We start from the raw sequence: 12,282 nt of genomic DNA, 5'->3' as shown, positions 1-12,282 counted from the left end.
ATGCACACAGCTTCAGTCACCTGAACTAAATTACTCTGCAGACTTGAGTAAGTTCCAAGGATGTCATATAGTCTCTAGATTTTGTTAATAGCACTGACTATGTCTAATGCTCTTTATTCCTTCTCCTTACAACTTCAGGCAATTATTCACTCATGGGCTGTGGTTACCAATCCCTTCAAGCACCAACTTAATGTAAACCCCCCCCCCCCCCCCGTGCCTGCTGTGGGATCAGTTTGTTTGTTACATTGCAGTGATCAAATTAGTTCCATCAGTCACAAGGAAAGTAGATATTTTATTATTGGTCACAGAATACACTGTTGAGTCTAGAAGGTAAGAGCCAATCTGCATTCAGTTGAAGCAAACTCACTACGAGTCGCAGTATGGCAGCTTGTATTCTTCTGGTCCATCAAGCTTCAGTGATACTTCCTCCAGCGATCATGCTCTGAATAGCGAAAACAAACAGTTGTAGAGTCTTTTGGATATTACTATATGGAAGTACATCTTTCATTTAAAAGGTTTATCCCATATTTCCATGTGTGTTCAAAACAGCTTCTAATTACCATGACAAAGCTAAACAATGACATACTGTATACGATCATTAACCAAATACCTGGGGAAAATGGGTTTTACCTAACACCTGACAGCAACATGGCATCCAATTAAACATTCAGGTTCCCAACAGTAAGCAGCTATATGCATCTGGGAAATTTACAAATTTCCCATGAACACAGCCTCCCCATTTCTCCAGGACAAGTACTCAGAGCTATACTTTGGCCATGTAGGTTCAATTTAGGTATCCCAAGAAACTTTAGTAGTTCTAAAAGGAAGAGAGAGAGTGCAACTGATGCAATCCACCATAGGTCGGGGCATGAAGCATGAGCCGAAAATCAACAGCACACATGCCTTTCCCTAAAAGCATTAAGAATTCTCCTCTCAGAGGACTTACAGTACAATCGCATCTTACACAGGGAAGGTACATATATGCAAAAACTGCTATACTTGAACCACCCATTAGTGTGCTTACATTTCCAGAGCCAGAGCACTGAGTGGGCCTTGTCCCCCAAGCAAGGCCATCACATCATGTTGGCTCTGGAAGCCTAAGGGTGGTCATGCAAGTTCTTGTGGGAACCTGGGACAGACCCACAGTATCTTGCAAGAGCACCCCAGAGCCTGCCTGCTGAGCAGGGCTTGCCCAGTAAGCAAGGGAGGGAGGTTAAAAGATCTCTGCTTTGCATGCATTTATCATGTAAAGTTGAAATCGTGCAAGATAAATGTGCGAAAGATGCGACTGTACTGTATTTACTGCTTCTTTTTAGGTATACACAATGAAAGTTTTACTCACTTATATGGTCGAAGCTCCACATGTAGCTGAGAACCACATAGGCAGTTAGCATCATGGCGACGCCACCAATGCCTGGTTTCTTCACATCAATGTACTTTTTGACAAATCTGTCATAGCCTAGTGAAAAAGGAGCATAGTCTTAGCCATACAGATAGCAGAGGAACACCTAGTAGTGATAAGTGACAGCTACACTAAAAAGCTAACAGAATAAGGAAATGAAGTCTTCAGCCCAAGATCACTACTTTTGCAGCCTGTTGTTTAGTTCCATTGAACTCAGTGGCCTCAATGAGACCTACCTTTCTAGCTAGTGTACTTCGGCTTATAGCCCAAGTAGGAAATTTATCAAAAATCAGGATTTTACAACAAGGCTGTACCATTTAGTTTATCTAAACACTTTAAAATGGCTACATTAAGACATATGCTTAAGAACAAAGGGAAAGGGACTGGGAACTCAGGTTAAAGCTGCAGCTCTGTAGAAGAACAAAGGTTTTGCAAGAGGCCTTGCGTTCAGTTCCTTCCTGTCCAAGTAGCTGGGCTTGGAAATAAAAACCTGCTTGAGATGTTGCAGAACTACTGCCAGCTCTACATGGGGTAACAGCCCTCTGGTTTTTTATTCATATGCAGCCACTGCCTCTGTATGTTTTTATGCTACTCCTGTTGATTTTGCAGTTTTTAGTATATGCCTAAAAAATCCACAATCAGTAGTCTGAACGACTACAGACCAGTTGCACTGACTCCAATCATCATGAAGTGTTTTGAGAAACTGGTGCGCCGTCACATTATTTCCTGTCTTCCATCAACTTTTGACAACTACCAGTTTGCATACAGGGCAAATAGATCCACGGAAGACGCTATCACTACCACTCTCCATGCTGCTCTGTTCCATCTGGAGCAGCCGGGGAGTTATGTGAGGCTGCTGTTTGTGGATTTTAGCTCTGCTTTTAACACTATCCTCCCCCATAGACTGGTGTCCAAGCTAGAGGCGATTGGACTCTCCAACTCCACCTGTCTCTGGGTTTTGGACTTTTTGTCAGAACGTTCTCAGAGGGTTAGAGTAGGGTCACATATGTCCACAGCCCTTAGCCTTAACACCGGCTCACCACAGGGTTGTGTGTTGAGTCCCCTGCTCTATACTCTCTATACGTATGATTGTACAGCCATTTATTCCAGCAACAAAATCATCAAGTTTGCTGATGACACTACGGCGGTGGGGCTCATTTCAGGAGGGGATGAGTCCGCCTATCGGGACGAGGTGGAGCGGCTTTGTGCTTGGTGTGGAGAGAACAATCTGGCTCTTAATACGACTAAGACCAAGGAATTGGTGGTGGATTACAGGAAAAAAAAGGCGGACATTCAGCCCTTGTATATCAACGGGGAACGGGTGGAGAGGGTGGCGGAATTCAGGTTTTTGGGAGTGACTATCGATCAGGGCATGACTTGGAGCGCAAATACTACTGCTCTGGTGAAGAAGGCCCAGCAGAGAATTTATTTCCTCAGACTTTTAAAGAAGAACAATCTGAGTGAGAGACTGCTGGTGTCCTTCTACCGAGGCTCCATAGAGAGCATTCTCACATACTGTATTTGTGCCTGGTTCTCCAGCTGTACAGCTAGGAAGAGGAAGGTGCTCCAGAAGGTCATAACCACAGCCCAAAGGATTATTGGTCATCCCCTCCCATCTTTGGAAGAACTGTACGGTTCCCGCTGTCTTAGGAAAGCAAACAATATCCTGCAGGATGCATCTCACCCGGGACACAGTCTGTTTGTACTACTGCCTTCTGGCAGGAGATACAGAAACATCAAGTCAAGGACAAATAGACTGAAAAATAGTTTCTATCCAAGAGCTGTGGCCTTCTTAAATGCAGTAACTCGATAGTGTGACCTGGGAGTTTGATGGGTGTGGGTGTGGCTGGAATGTGGTTTGTTTGGTTGTTGTTGTTGTGTTGCTTTTGTTGTTTTTAAGGGATGGCATCCAATTTCGTTGCACTTGTGCAATGTTGCACTTGTGTAATGACAATAAAGAATCTATCTATCTATGCATGTTTTTTGTTTGTTTTAAACTGAAGGGTGGTGTACAAGTCCTTTAAATAAGTAGGAACAAAGGCCAGAAACTGCCTGTTCAGGGTTGTAGTTCTATGTGCATTTATTTGAGTGTGCCAATGAGCACAGTGGGAGTTAGTCAAGAGTCGAAATGCAAAGGATCTGGCTGCAAGACTGAGGAGACTTGTGGCTCAGTCCTTTTGTCTTTTTACTCTTATGCTACTAAATTCAATAGAAATATACTCCCAAGTATGTATTTGGATCACACACACTGTGAATGCATCAAGTGGGATTAAAAATCTGAAGGTGGATCACAACTAGATTTTCAAACCCCATGAAGCCTTTATTTTGTTGGCAAATTAAGAGTATTTCAATGGAAAGTGTGATCTGTTGTACACTGAATCCTGCTCAGGTATAACACTATTGGCATAAACCTAATAGAAGACTTCTGAAACCCTGGTTATCTGCACACAAAATGTTGGCGTTGAACAGATTAAATATTCAGCAAGACAATCACATGCATACAATTCCTGCCACAAATATATGCTCCACATCAGATGTTTCCCAGACACTCACCTCCTCGGATACTCGTAACAAACCCAGCTGGGGTGTAATCTCGAGTTGCTAACCAGGTTGGCAACTGCCCCACTTTTACATCCAGCAGCCTCATATCTTTTACTGGAACTAAGAGGAAAAAAAGAATGTGAGGGTAGGTATCTGCTATGACTTACCCATCCCTATTCCAAGGAGGAACAAGTGGCAACATAAGGTTCTCTCCCACACCTCCCCTCGGAGGCGACCACCGACTTCTGACGTTTTCCAAAGATGAATAGGCAAATTCATGGAGAAGAAAGCTATTGGTGGCTTTTAGCCATCATAGCTATGGCACAGCCTCTTTGGTTGGAGGCTATAAATACTTCCCAATACCAGTTACTGGAAACTGCAGGGAGGGAGAGTTGTTCCTGTGCTCAGGTCCTGCTTGCAGGTTCCCCAATAGAGGCATCTGGTTGGCCACTGTGAGAACAGGATGCTGGTCTGGGTGGGCCATGATCCGTTAGATCAGACATGTCCAACCAGCTGACCGTGATCTACAGGACCTATTTCCGTGGGCGTCGCGCGTTGACATTTGTTTTCTCCCCGCCAGTGGGGTGGGGGGAGAAGGTGGGCGGCTGATAGGTGGCTTTATCACTGTGTGCGATTGCCAGCGATTTCTTGTAACCCTCCTTAAAAAAAAGCTCAACATCTCTTTTCACCCACCCCACGCACGCTCCTCCCTCCCTCCAATGACAATCGGGTTTATACTCCCTGTATTAAAAAACTGTGCCTGTTTTTTTTTAATACTGGGAGCAGATCGCAGTCTCTTGGGAGTTGACTGTGCCTGCTCTAGGTTATTCTTATGGGTTGGGGGGCAGGGTCGTTCGAAGCTTTGTCTGCCTGACACTGACACACAAATGCAAAGGAGAGCTGTTGGGGGGCAACAAAGAGGAAGGTTGGGGTGAGAAACGGTGGCCTCAAGGGCGAACCCCAGCAATGAAGAAGAGCAGCGGCCTGGCGCTTGTACCCAGGGCTACATTGAGAAGGGCGTCTCTTTCTCAGAAGGCGCTCCCTTCTCCTTCCACAGAACAGGGCGGAGCGCTTCTTCTCCGGGAAATGGGAGCAAGTTAATCCCAGCAGCGCCCAAGCCCTGACAGGAGCCGGGTCACCTTGGCGTCTCCCTCCCTCCAAAAGCGCTTACCGGGTCGGTCCGCCATCTTGAAGCCGCTGCAGTGTCTCCCTGCTGTTCCGCTCGCAAGGGCTGCCGGGAGAAGGTTGCTCGCGCGGGAGCTCGTGGGAAAAGAAGGTCGCCCTCTCCTTGGGCGGTGTAATGGGCGGGCCTGGCGAGGTGAGGGGCTGGGCGGAGCTAGTTTGGGCGGGAAAGAGAAGCCAAGCGATTGGATAAGAGCGGGACGTTCTCCTCACAGGTGTCTTTGGCGACCATCCTTGGCGCGCGTGCACTTGAGGGGCGAGATCCACTGAAGGCAGTGGGAGTTGCATAGGGTTTCATATTCCGCTTTTTTTCTTTCCTGAAGGGGAGCCAGAACGGCTTTTCAGCTGAAAAATACCCCAGTCAAAGAAAACACACACAAAAGCAAAACAACAACAACAAAACAAGCCCAGAAACAATAAGCTCTCGCATAGAAAATACTCTCTTAATAAATGACTTAGACGAAATGTTTGTCCAAGCCACAATGAATTAATGAAAATTTCTTTTGAATTTGACCCCCCACACAAATACTTTTTTTTAAAGGTTTTAACAACTATTTTTCGTTACTGGTTGCTTAATTTCTGCTGACTTTTGTTGTGTTTTAACCTTTCAAAAGCCAGCCTTAGTGCTGCAAAGTATGGCAAAGGATGGAGGAATATATTAAAATAATATTGCTGTTCTATATTTCTCCTTTTAATATAGATCTCTCAAGTTGTGTAGCATAAAACTGCAAACATCGTATCAGGATGCATTCTAAAACAATTACTAATCCAAAATATAAAAGCAGTAAAAAGGCACCTCACCTCCAAAAAAGAGGAAAAGAATACAAAGGCATACCTTTTAAAGAGAAATGATTTTGAAGCATAATCTAATGATTAGACAGTTCCGTTATTTTATTGCTGATTGATTTGTTCTGTATAAATGCTGGTTTCTGCTTTTATTTTTATTGCTTTTATTAGTCTTGGATGTTGGGGTTTGTTTGTTCAACCCTGATGAACAGATTGAAAGGCAGGATGTTAACATTTAAAAATCAATATTTAAAGTCATCCAAAATGATGACTGGGATGGAGCAACTCTCTTAGGAGGAAAGGTTACAATATTCGGGGCTTTTCGGTTTAGAGAAAAGGCGAGTAAGAGGATAATAGAGGTTTGTAAAAATATGCATGGCATAGAGAAAGAGGCTACAGCATGTTTTTCTCCTTCTCTCATAGTACTAGAACTCATGGGTATCCTGAATGTTGGATTTGAGACTGTTAAAACACTTCTTCATACAGCACACAATTAAACTATGGAACTCACTGCCACAGGAGGCAGTGAGGAGGTGGCCACCAACTTGAATGGCTTTCAAAGAGGACTAGACAAATTCAAGGAGGTGATAAGAAAATAAATGCTCCCACAATTACATAAAGGTATATTGAACTAATAAAGGGAACAGCCATGTTTCTTTCTTCTCCACTGTGAGGCCTTGAAATAAATGCATCTTGATATAAAATGTATCCCCATGAGCCAGACCCCTTGCGACTATAAAGACATGTAACAGTTTGTTTTGCAACATTTTTAAATTAAGTGCTTTGTAACAACAGATCGTCTTAAAGCTTGCAAAACAGTTTGCACTTTACACTTGAAATCTATGCAACCATCTTTTGTTTGTTATTATAATTTTACAATCATTTTAACATCTCGAAACTCGACTTCCTTCCACCTCTTTCTGCGGTTCCTTAAATTTGTTTTTTTTTATATCTGCATATTCCAAATTAACTTAATCATTTATTCATCTGCTTTAAATGTGTACTCTTATAAAACTGCAGGTTATTACAACAATCCTGCCAATGTTCTTATCTGTTTACAGTTTGTAAATATTCAATAAACCGTTTCCATCTTTTGTTTGTTAAATCCTTTTGCTCTTGCTAATGTCTTTATGATGCCTGTAAAAATTAGTCTGTGAGTTTGTGATTGTATTTTGTAAATCACCCCGTCAGGCATTGTCTCTAGCTATCAGTTTCCAGTCTCATCCTCTCACGACACCTAGGGGGACGGAAAAGCCAAAGATGAGCACAAAATCTTGTTGCCTCATGTCATCACTGAATCAGGTATGACTCACCTGTCTCACATGTACCTAATGTATGTTTGGTACGAGGGAGGGGGGAGCATGAAAGCTTGGGTGGTTCATAAAAAACTTTTTTGTTGTTGGAAAATGCCTGCTCGAAAGGTCTTATCTTACTACACTAGGGATTATATAGCTATATCTGAAATTTCGAGGACAAGATGGTTGGATAGTGTTCTTGAAGCTACAAACATGAGTCTGACCAAACTGCGGGAGGCAGTGGAAGACAGGAGTGCCTGGCGTGCTCTGGTCCATGGGGTCACGAAGAGTCAGACCACAACTAAACGACTAAACAACAACAACAACAACAACAACAACAGAAATTTCATGCATATCAGTTAATATCTTGACCCTGCTCCACTGAATTAAAATTTCAGCCTTCCCAACATAGGAAAATGGCCAAGTAAACAGCTATTTTTGTGAAGAAGGGTCAAGGTATTAACTGATATGCATGAAATTTCAGATGTAGCTATATAATCCCAAATGTAGTAAGATAAGACCTTTGGAGCAGGCATTTTCAAAAATAAGTTTTTTATTATGGAGGATTGATGTCCTCCATCAATCGCGGACTGTGGGTTGGGGGGGGAGGAGTAGCGTTATTCCGGGAGGATTGCTCTTTCAGATCTCTGCCATCACCGGCGATCTCCGGCATTGAATGTGTTGGTCTCGTGTGGGGCACCAAGGAGAGCTTGGCTGTCTGGCTGGTGTACCGACCACCCAGCACACCTGCAGCCACCCTGTCAGACCTGCTGGAGGTGGTGGTGGGCTGGGCCTTGGAGTTCCCAAACCTACTGGTTTTGGGAGACTTCAACGTCCATGCCGATGCCGCTCCCTCCTCACAGGCTCTGGACCTAGTGACTTCCATGGCAACACTAGGGCTCTCCCAGGTTGTTTTGGGCCCCACTCATCAAGCAGGCCACACGTTGGATCTGATCTTTGGGGCTGGCATAGATGTGATCATGCTCCCTGCTGTGGAAGTGCCATGGTCTGATCACTACGCTCTGAAAGCCAAGATAGACTCCCGCTCCTCCCCAGCTCGGGTGGCGAATCCATTTGGGCTCGTCCGCGAAAACTGATGGATCCTGATAGATTCCGACAAGCCTTGCGGAACCCTGCTCCTCCTGGCGACTCATTAGATGACCTTGTTGAGGACTGGAATAACCGACTCTGGCAGCCATTGATGAGATCGCGCCTAAGCGCCCTCTGCGACCCCGTCGAAACCGGGCCCCTTGGTTTACTGAGGAGCTCCGGAAAATGAAGCGGGATCTCAGACGGCTAGAACGAGTATGGCGACGGACTCGTGACGGAGCCTCAAGAACATCTTATAGGACGCTTATGAAAGCCTATGAGATGGCTATGAAAGCTGCTAAGAAATCTTACTTTGCAGCTTCCATTGCATCCGCTAGCTCTCACCCGGCACAACTTTTTAAAATAATTAGGTCAATAATGTCCTTAGGAGGACAACCAAATTTAAGCACAAATTCGACCCACAGCTGTGAGGCATTCGCGAGTTTTTTTGCGGAGAAAGTCCTGTTGCTCCGTCGTGACCTCCCTGCCAATTTAGATACAGTGACTGAACTGGAGGCCCCTCGACTGACTTCAGGTCCAGTGTTGGACCATTTCGATCGGATACTCCCTGCTGATGTGGATAGATTCCTCCAAGTTGGTAGGCCCACCACCTGCCTCCTTGATCCGTGCCCGTCTTGGCTGATTAGGGAGTGTCCAGATGTTGTGTGGACCCCCCTGGTTGAAATTATCAATTTGTCCCTTGACACGGGGACATTCCCAGGGCAATTGAAGGAAGCAGTGGTGTGTCCACTCTTAAAAAAAACTTCATTAGATCCCTTGACCTATCTAATTACCGCCCAGTTTCAAATCTTCCATACCTGGGTAAGGTAATTGAGAGAGCGGTTGCTGAACAGCTTGGTAGGTTTCTGGAGGAAACATCGGCATTAGATCCATTTCAGTCCGGTTTCCATCCTGGTTTTGGGACGGAGACGGCTCTGGTTGCCCTAACAGATGATCTCCGTAGACAACTGGATCGAGGCGGGTCAGGACTGCTGATCCTTTTAGATTTGTCAGCAGCCTTTGACATGGTCGATCATGATCTTCTGGACCACCGCCTTGCAGACGTAGGGATACAGGGCATAGCCCGTAACTGGTTGTGCTCTTTTATCTCTGGTCGGGGACAGAGGGTGGCATTAGGGAGGGAAATGTCGTCACGCCACTCCTTGGTGTGTGGAGTGCCGCAGGGCGCAATTCTCTCCCTGATGCTTTTTAACATCTTTATGCACCCCCTTGCCCAGATTATCCGGAGCTTTGGGCTGGGCTGTCACCAATATGCTGATGACACTCAGCTCTATCTGCTGATGGATGGCACACTGACTCGGCCCTGAACACACTGACCAGATGCTTGGAAGCTGTGGCTGGATGGTTTCGTGGGAGCCGATTGAAACTAAATCCTTTGAAGACAGAGGTCCTATGGCTAGGTCGGGATGGCATGGGGATGAGGGACCAACTCCCTTCTCTTGCGGGGGCCCAATTAGTGCCATTGCCTTCCGTTAAGAGTTTGGGTGTAATCCTTGATACCTCCCTTTCCATGGAGGCACAAGTTACAGCAACAGCCAAGGCGACATTTTTCCACCTTCGCCGCATCAAGCAGTTGGTCCCTTACCTTTCCCGCCCCGACCTGGCCACAGTGATCCATGCGACGGTCATCTCCAGGCTTGACTACTGTAATTCACTCTATGCGGGGCTGCCCTTGAAGCTGTCCCAGAAACTCCAGCGGGTACAGAATGCTGCAGCGAGGCTCCTCACGGGGTCTCTGCCATGGGAGCATATTCACCCAGTGCTTTTCAAGCTGCACTGGCTCCCAGTGGAGTACAGGGTCAGATTTAAGGTGCTGCTTTTGACCTTTAAAGCCCTTCACGGCCTAGGACCCTCGTACCTACGGGACCGCCTCTCCTGGTATGCCCCACGGAGAGCCTCAAGGTCCATAAATAATAACACCCTAGTGGTCCCAGGCCCTAAAGAAGTTAGATTGGCTTCAACCAGAGCCAGGGCCTTTTCAACACTGGCTCCGGCCTGGTGGAACGCTCTGCCTCATGAGACCAGGGCCCTGCAGGATCTGATTTCTTTCCGCAGGGCCTGTAAGACAGAGTTGTTCCGCCTGGCCTTTGGCTTGGAGCCAATTTGATTCCCCCCCCTCTTTTTTTCTCTTTCTTTCTTTTCCTTCTCCTCCTGCGATGAGGCTACATTTTAATATTTTAATGTTCCATTATTTTAATGTTGTATTTTCTTTTTCTTTTTAAGTTGTAATCATTCATCTTGTTTTTATTATTGCTTGTAAGCCGCTCTGAGCCCGGCCTTGGCTGGGGAGGGCGGGATATAAATAAAAAATTATTATTATTATTATTATTATTATTATTATTATTATTATTATTATTATGAACTGCCTAGTGAAAGGGGATATGATCTCGGGGCTTATCTCAGTTTGGGGTTTTTTTCTCTTGCCTGCCTGTGGATACAGAGAGGACCCTGTTGCAACAGTGTCCGCACAGTGGGTTCCCTGACTGCTGATGCTTTTCCAGAAGCAGGAACATGCTCACAGGCTCTTTTGGCTAGGTGACACAAAAACCATGATGACTTCTTAGCCAGACTACTTACTCAGGAAGAAACATGGGTCCATCATTATTACCCAGAGACTAAATCCCAGTCTAAACAATGGAAGCACTCTGCCTCACCACCTCCAAAGTAGGCACGTGTCCAACCGTCAGGCAAGGTCATGCTCATGGTCTTCTGGGACCAGCACGGAGTATTGATGATGGATTTCCTGGCAACGGGTACCACAGGTACCACATACTACACTTCACTGCTGCGGAAGGCCATCAAAATTGAGAGGTGTGGTGTGCTGACCAAAGGTGTCCACCTCCTGAAGGATAACGCCCCGGTTCACAACTTGCATGTTGCTCACATGGAAGCACTGTCCTGTGGCTATGAAATCCTTCCTCACCCCCCTTATTCTCCCGACCTCGCACCATCGGACTTCCACCTCTTTCCAACCATTAAGTTATTTTTGAAGGGCAAGCTTTTTCCAGATGATGAAATGCTGATTTCTGGGGTCACGTCATGGCTTCTGACACAACCTGCTGACTTCTACAGATGAGGTCACCACAGCTGCATAAAACAATGGGAGAAGTCTTGCTGGTAGCTATGTACAGAAGGATTAATAACTGTGCCCAGTTTCGTTTGTCTCAGTCCACAGGAAGTACGTCAGGGGAAATCTTTAATGAGCGCCCTTCATACCTTGGCCTCACTGGAGGTCTACATGGGACTGTGGGGAGGGTTCTATTGACTGAACCTTTCCTGAGTTTCCTTTCCTCCAGGGCTATTGATGACTACTTGTTGTTGTTGTTGTTGTTGTTTAGTCGTTTAGTCATGTCCGACTCTTTGTGACCCCATGGACCAGAGCACACCAGGCACTCCTGTCTTCCACTGCCTCCCACAGTTTGGTCAAACTCATGTTCATAGCTTCGAGAACACTGTCCAACCATCTCGTCCTCTGTTGTCCCCTTCTCCTTGTGCCCTCCATCTTTCTCAACATCAGGGTCTTTTACAGGGAGTCTTCTCTTCTCATGAGGTGGCCAAAGTATTGGAGCCTCAGCTTCAAGATCTGTCCTTCCAGTGAGCACTCAGAGCTGATTTCCTTAGGAATGGAGAGGTTTGATCTTCTTGCAGTTCATGAGACTCTCAAGAGTCTCCTCCAGCACCAGAATTCAAAAGCATCAATTCTTCGGCGATCAGCCTTCTTTATGGCTACTAGCCATGGTGATTATGGTCTGCCTCCACAGTTGGTGGCAGCAATGCTCCTAAACACCAGTTGCTGGAAACTACAGGTGAGGAGAGCACTCATATACTCAGATCCCATTGTGGCTTCTTATTGAGGCTTCTAGTTGGCCCCTCTGAGAAAAAGGATGCTGGACTAAATGGACCATTGGCTCAATCCTGAAGGCTCCCCTTATGTTCTTATGTAACTGTCCTGAATGTATGATCTTG

General features: G+C 45.8%; 1 protein-coding gene and 1 long non-coding RNA gene across 2 annotated transcripts; one reads left to right on the top strand and one right to left on the bottom strand.

Moving 5' to 3' along the window:
- Positions 1 to 272: 272 nt before the first annotated feature.
- Positions 273 to 5,267, bottom strand: ATP5MF (ATP synthase membrane subunit f). Its single transcript, XM_083711919.1, has 4 exons — positions 5,115 to 5,267; positions 3,956 to 4,063; positions 1,343 to 1,459; positions 273 to 442 (listed from the first exon to the last, which is right to left on the bottom strand). Exons 1-4 carry the CDS (start codon positions 5,128 to 5,130, stop codon positions 414 to 416), a joined length of 270 nt encoding a protein of 89 aa, XP_083568045.1. The 5' UTR covers positions 5,131 to 5,267; the 3' UTR covers positions 273 to 413.
- A 599-nt stretch (positions 5,268 to 5,866) lies between these two features.
- Positions 5,867 to 10,828, top strand: LOC310831397. The gene is made up of 3 exons (XR_014557850.1): positions 5,867 to 6,532; positions 7,103 to 7,213; positions 10,757 to 10,828. It is a non-coding gene; the product is annotated as an uncharacterized lncRNA (long non-coding RNA).
- Positions 10,829 to 12,282: the final 1,454 nt, after the last annotated feature.

This window comes from Podarcis gaigeae (assembly GCF_964106915.1).
Source record: "Podarcis gaigeae genome assembly, chromosome: 14".
Lineage (NCBI taxonomy): Eukaryota > Metazoa > Chordata > Lepidosauria > Squamata > Lacertidae > Podarcis > Podarcis gaigeae.
The sequence above is the reverse complement of the archived record's forward strand: the minus strand, read 5'-3'. Positions and strand labels throughout refer to the sequence as shown.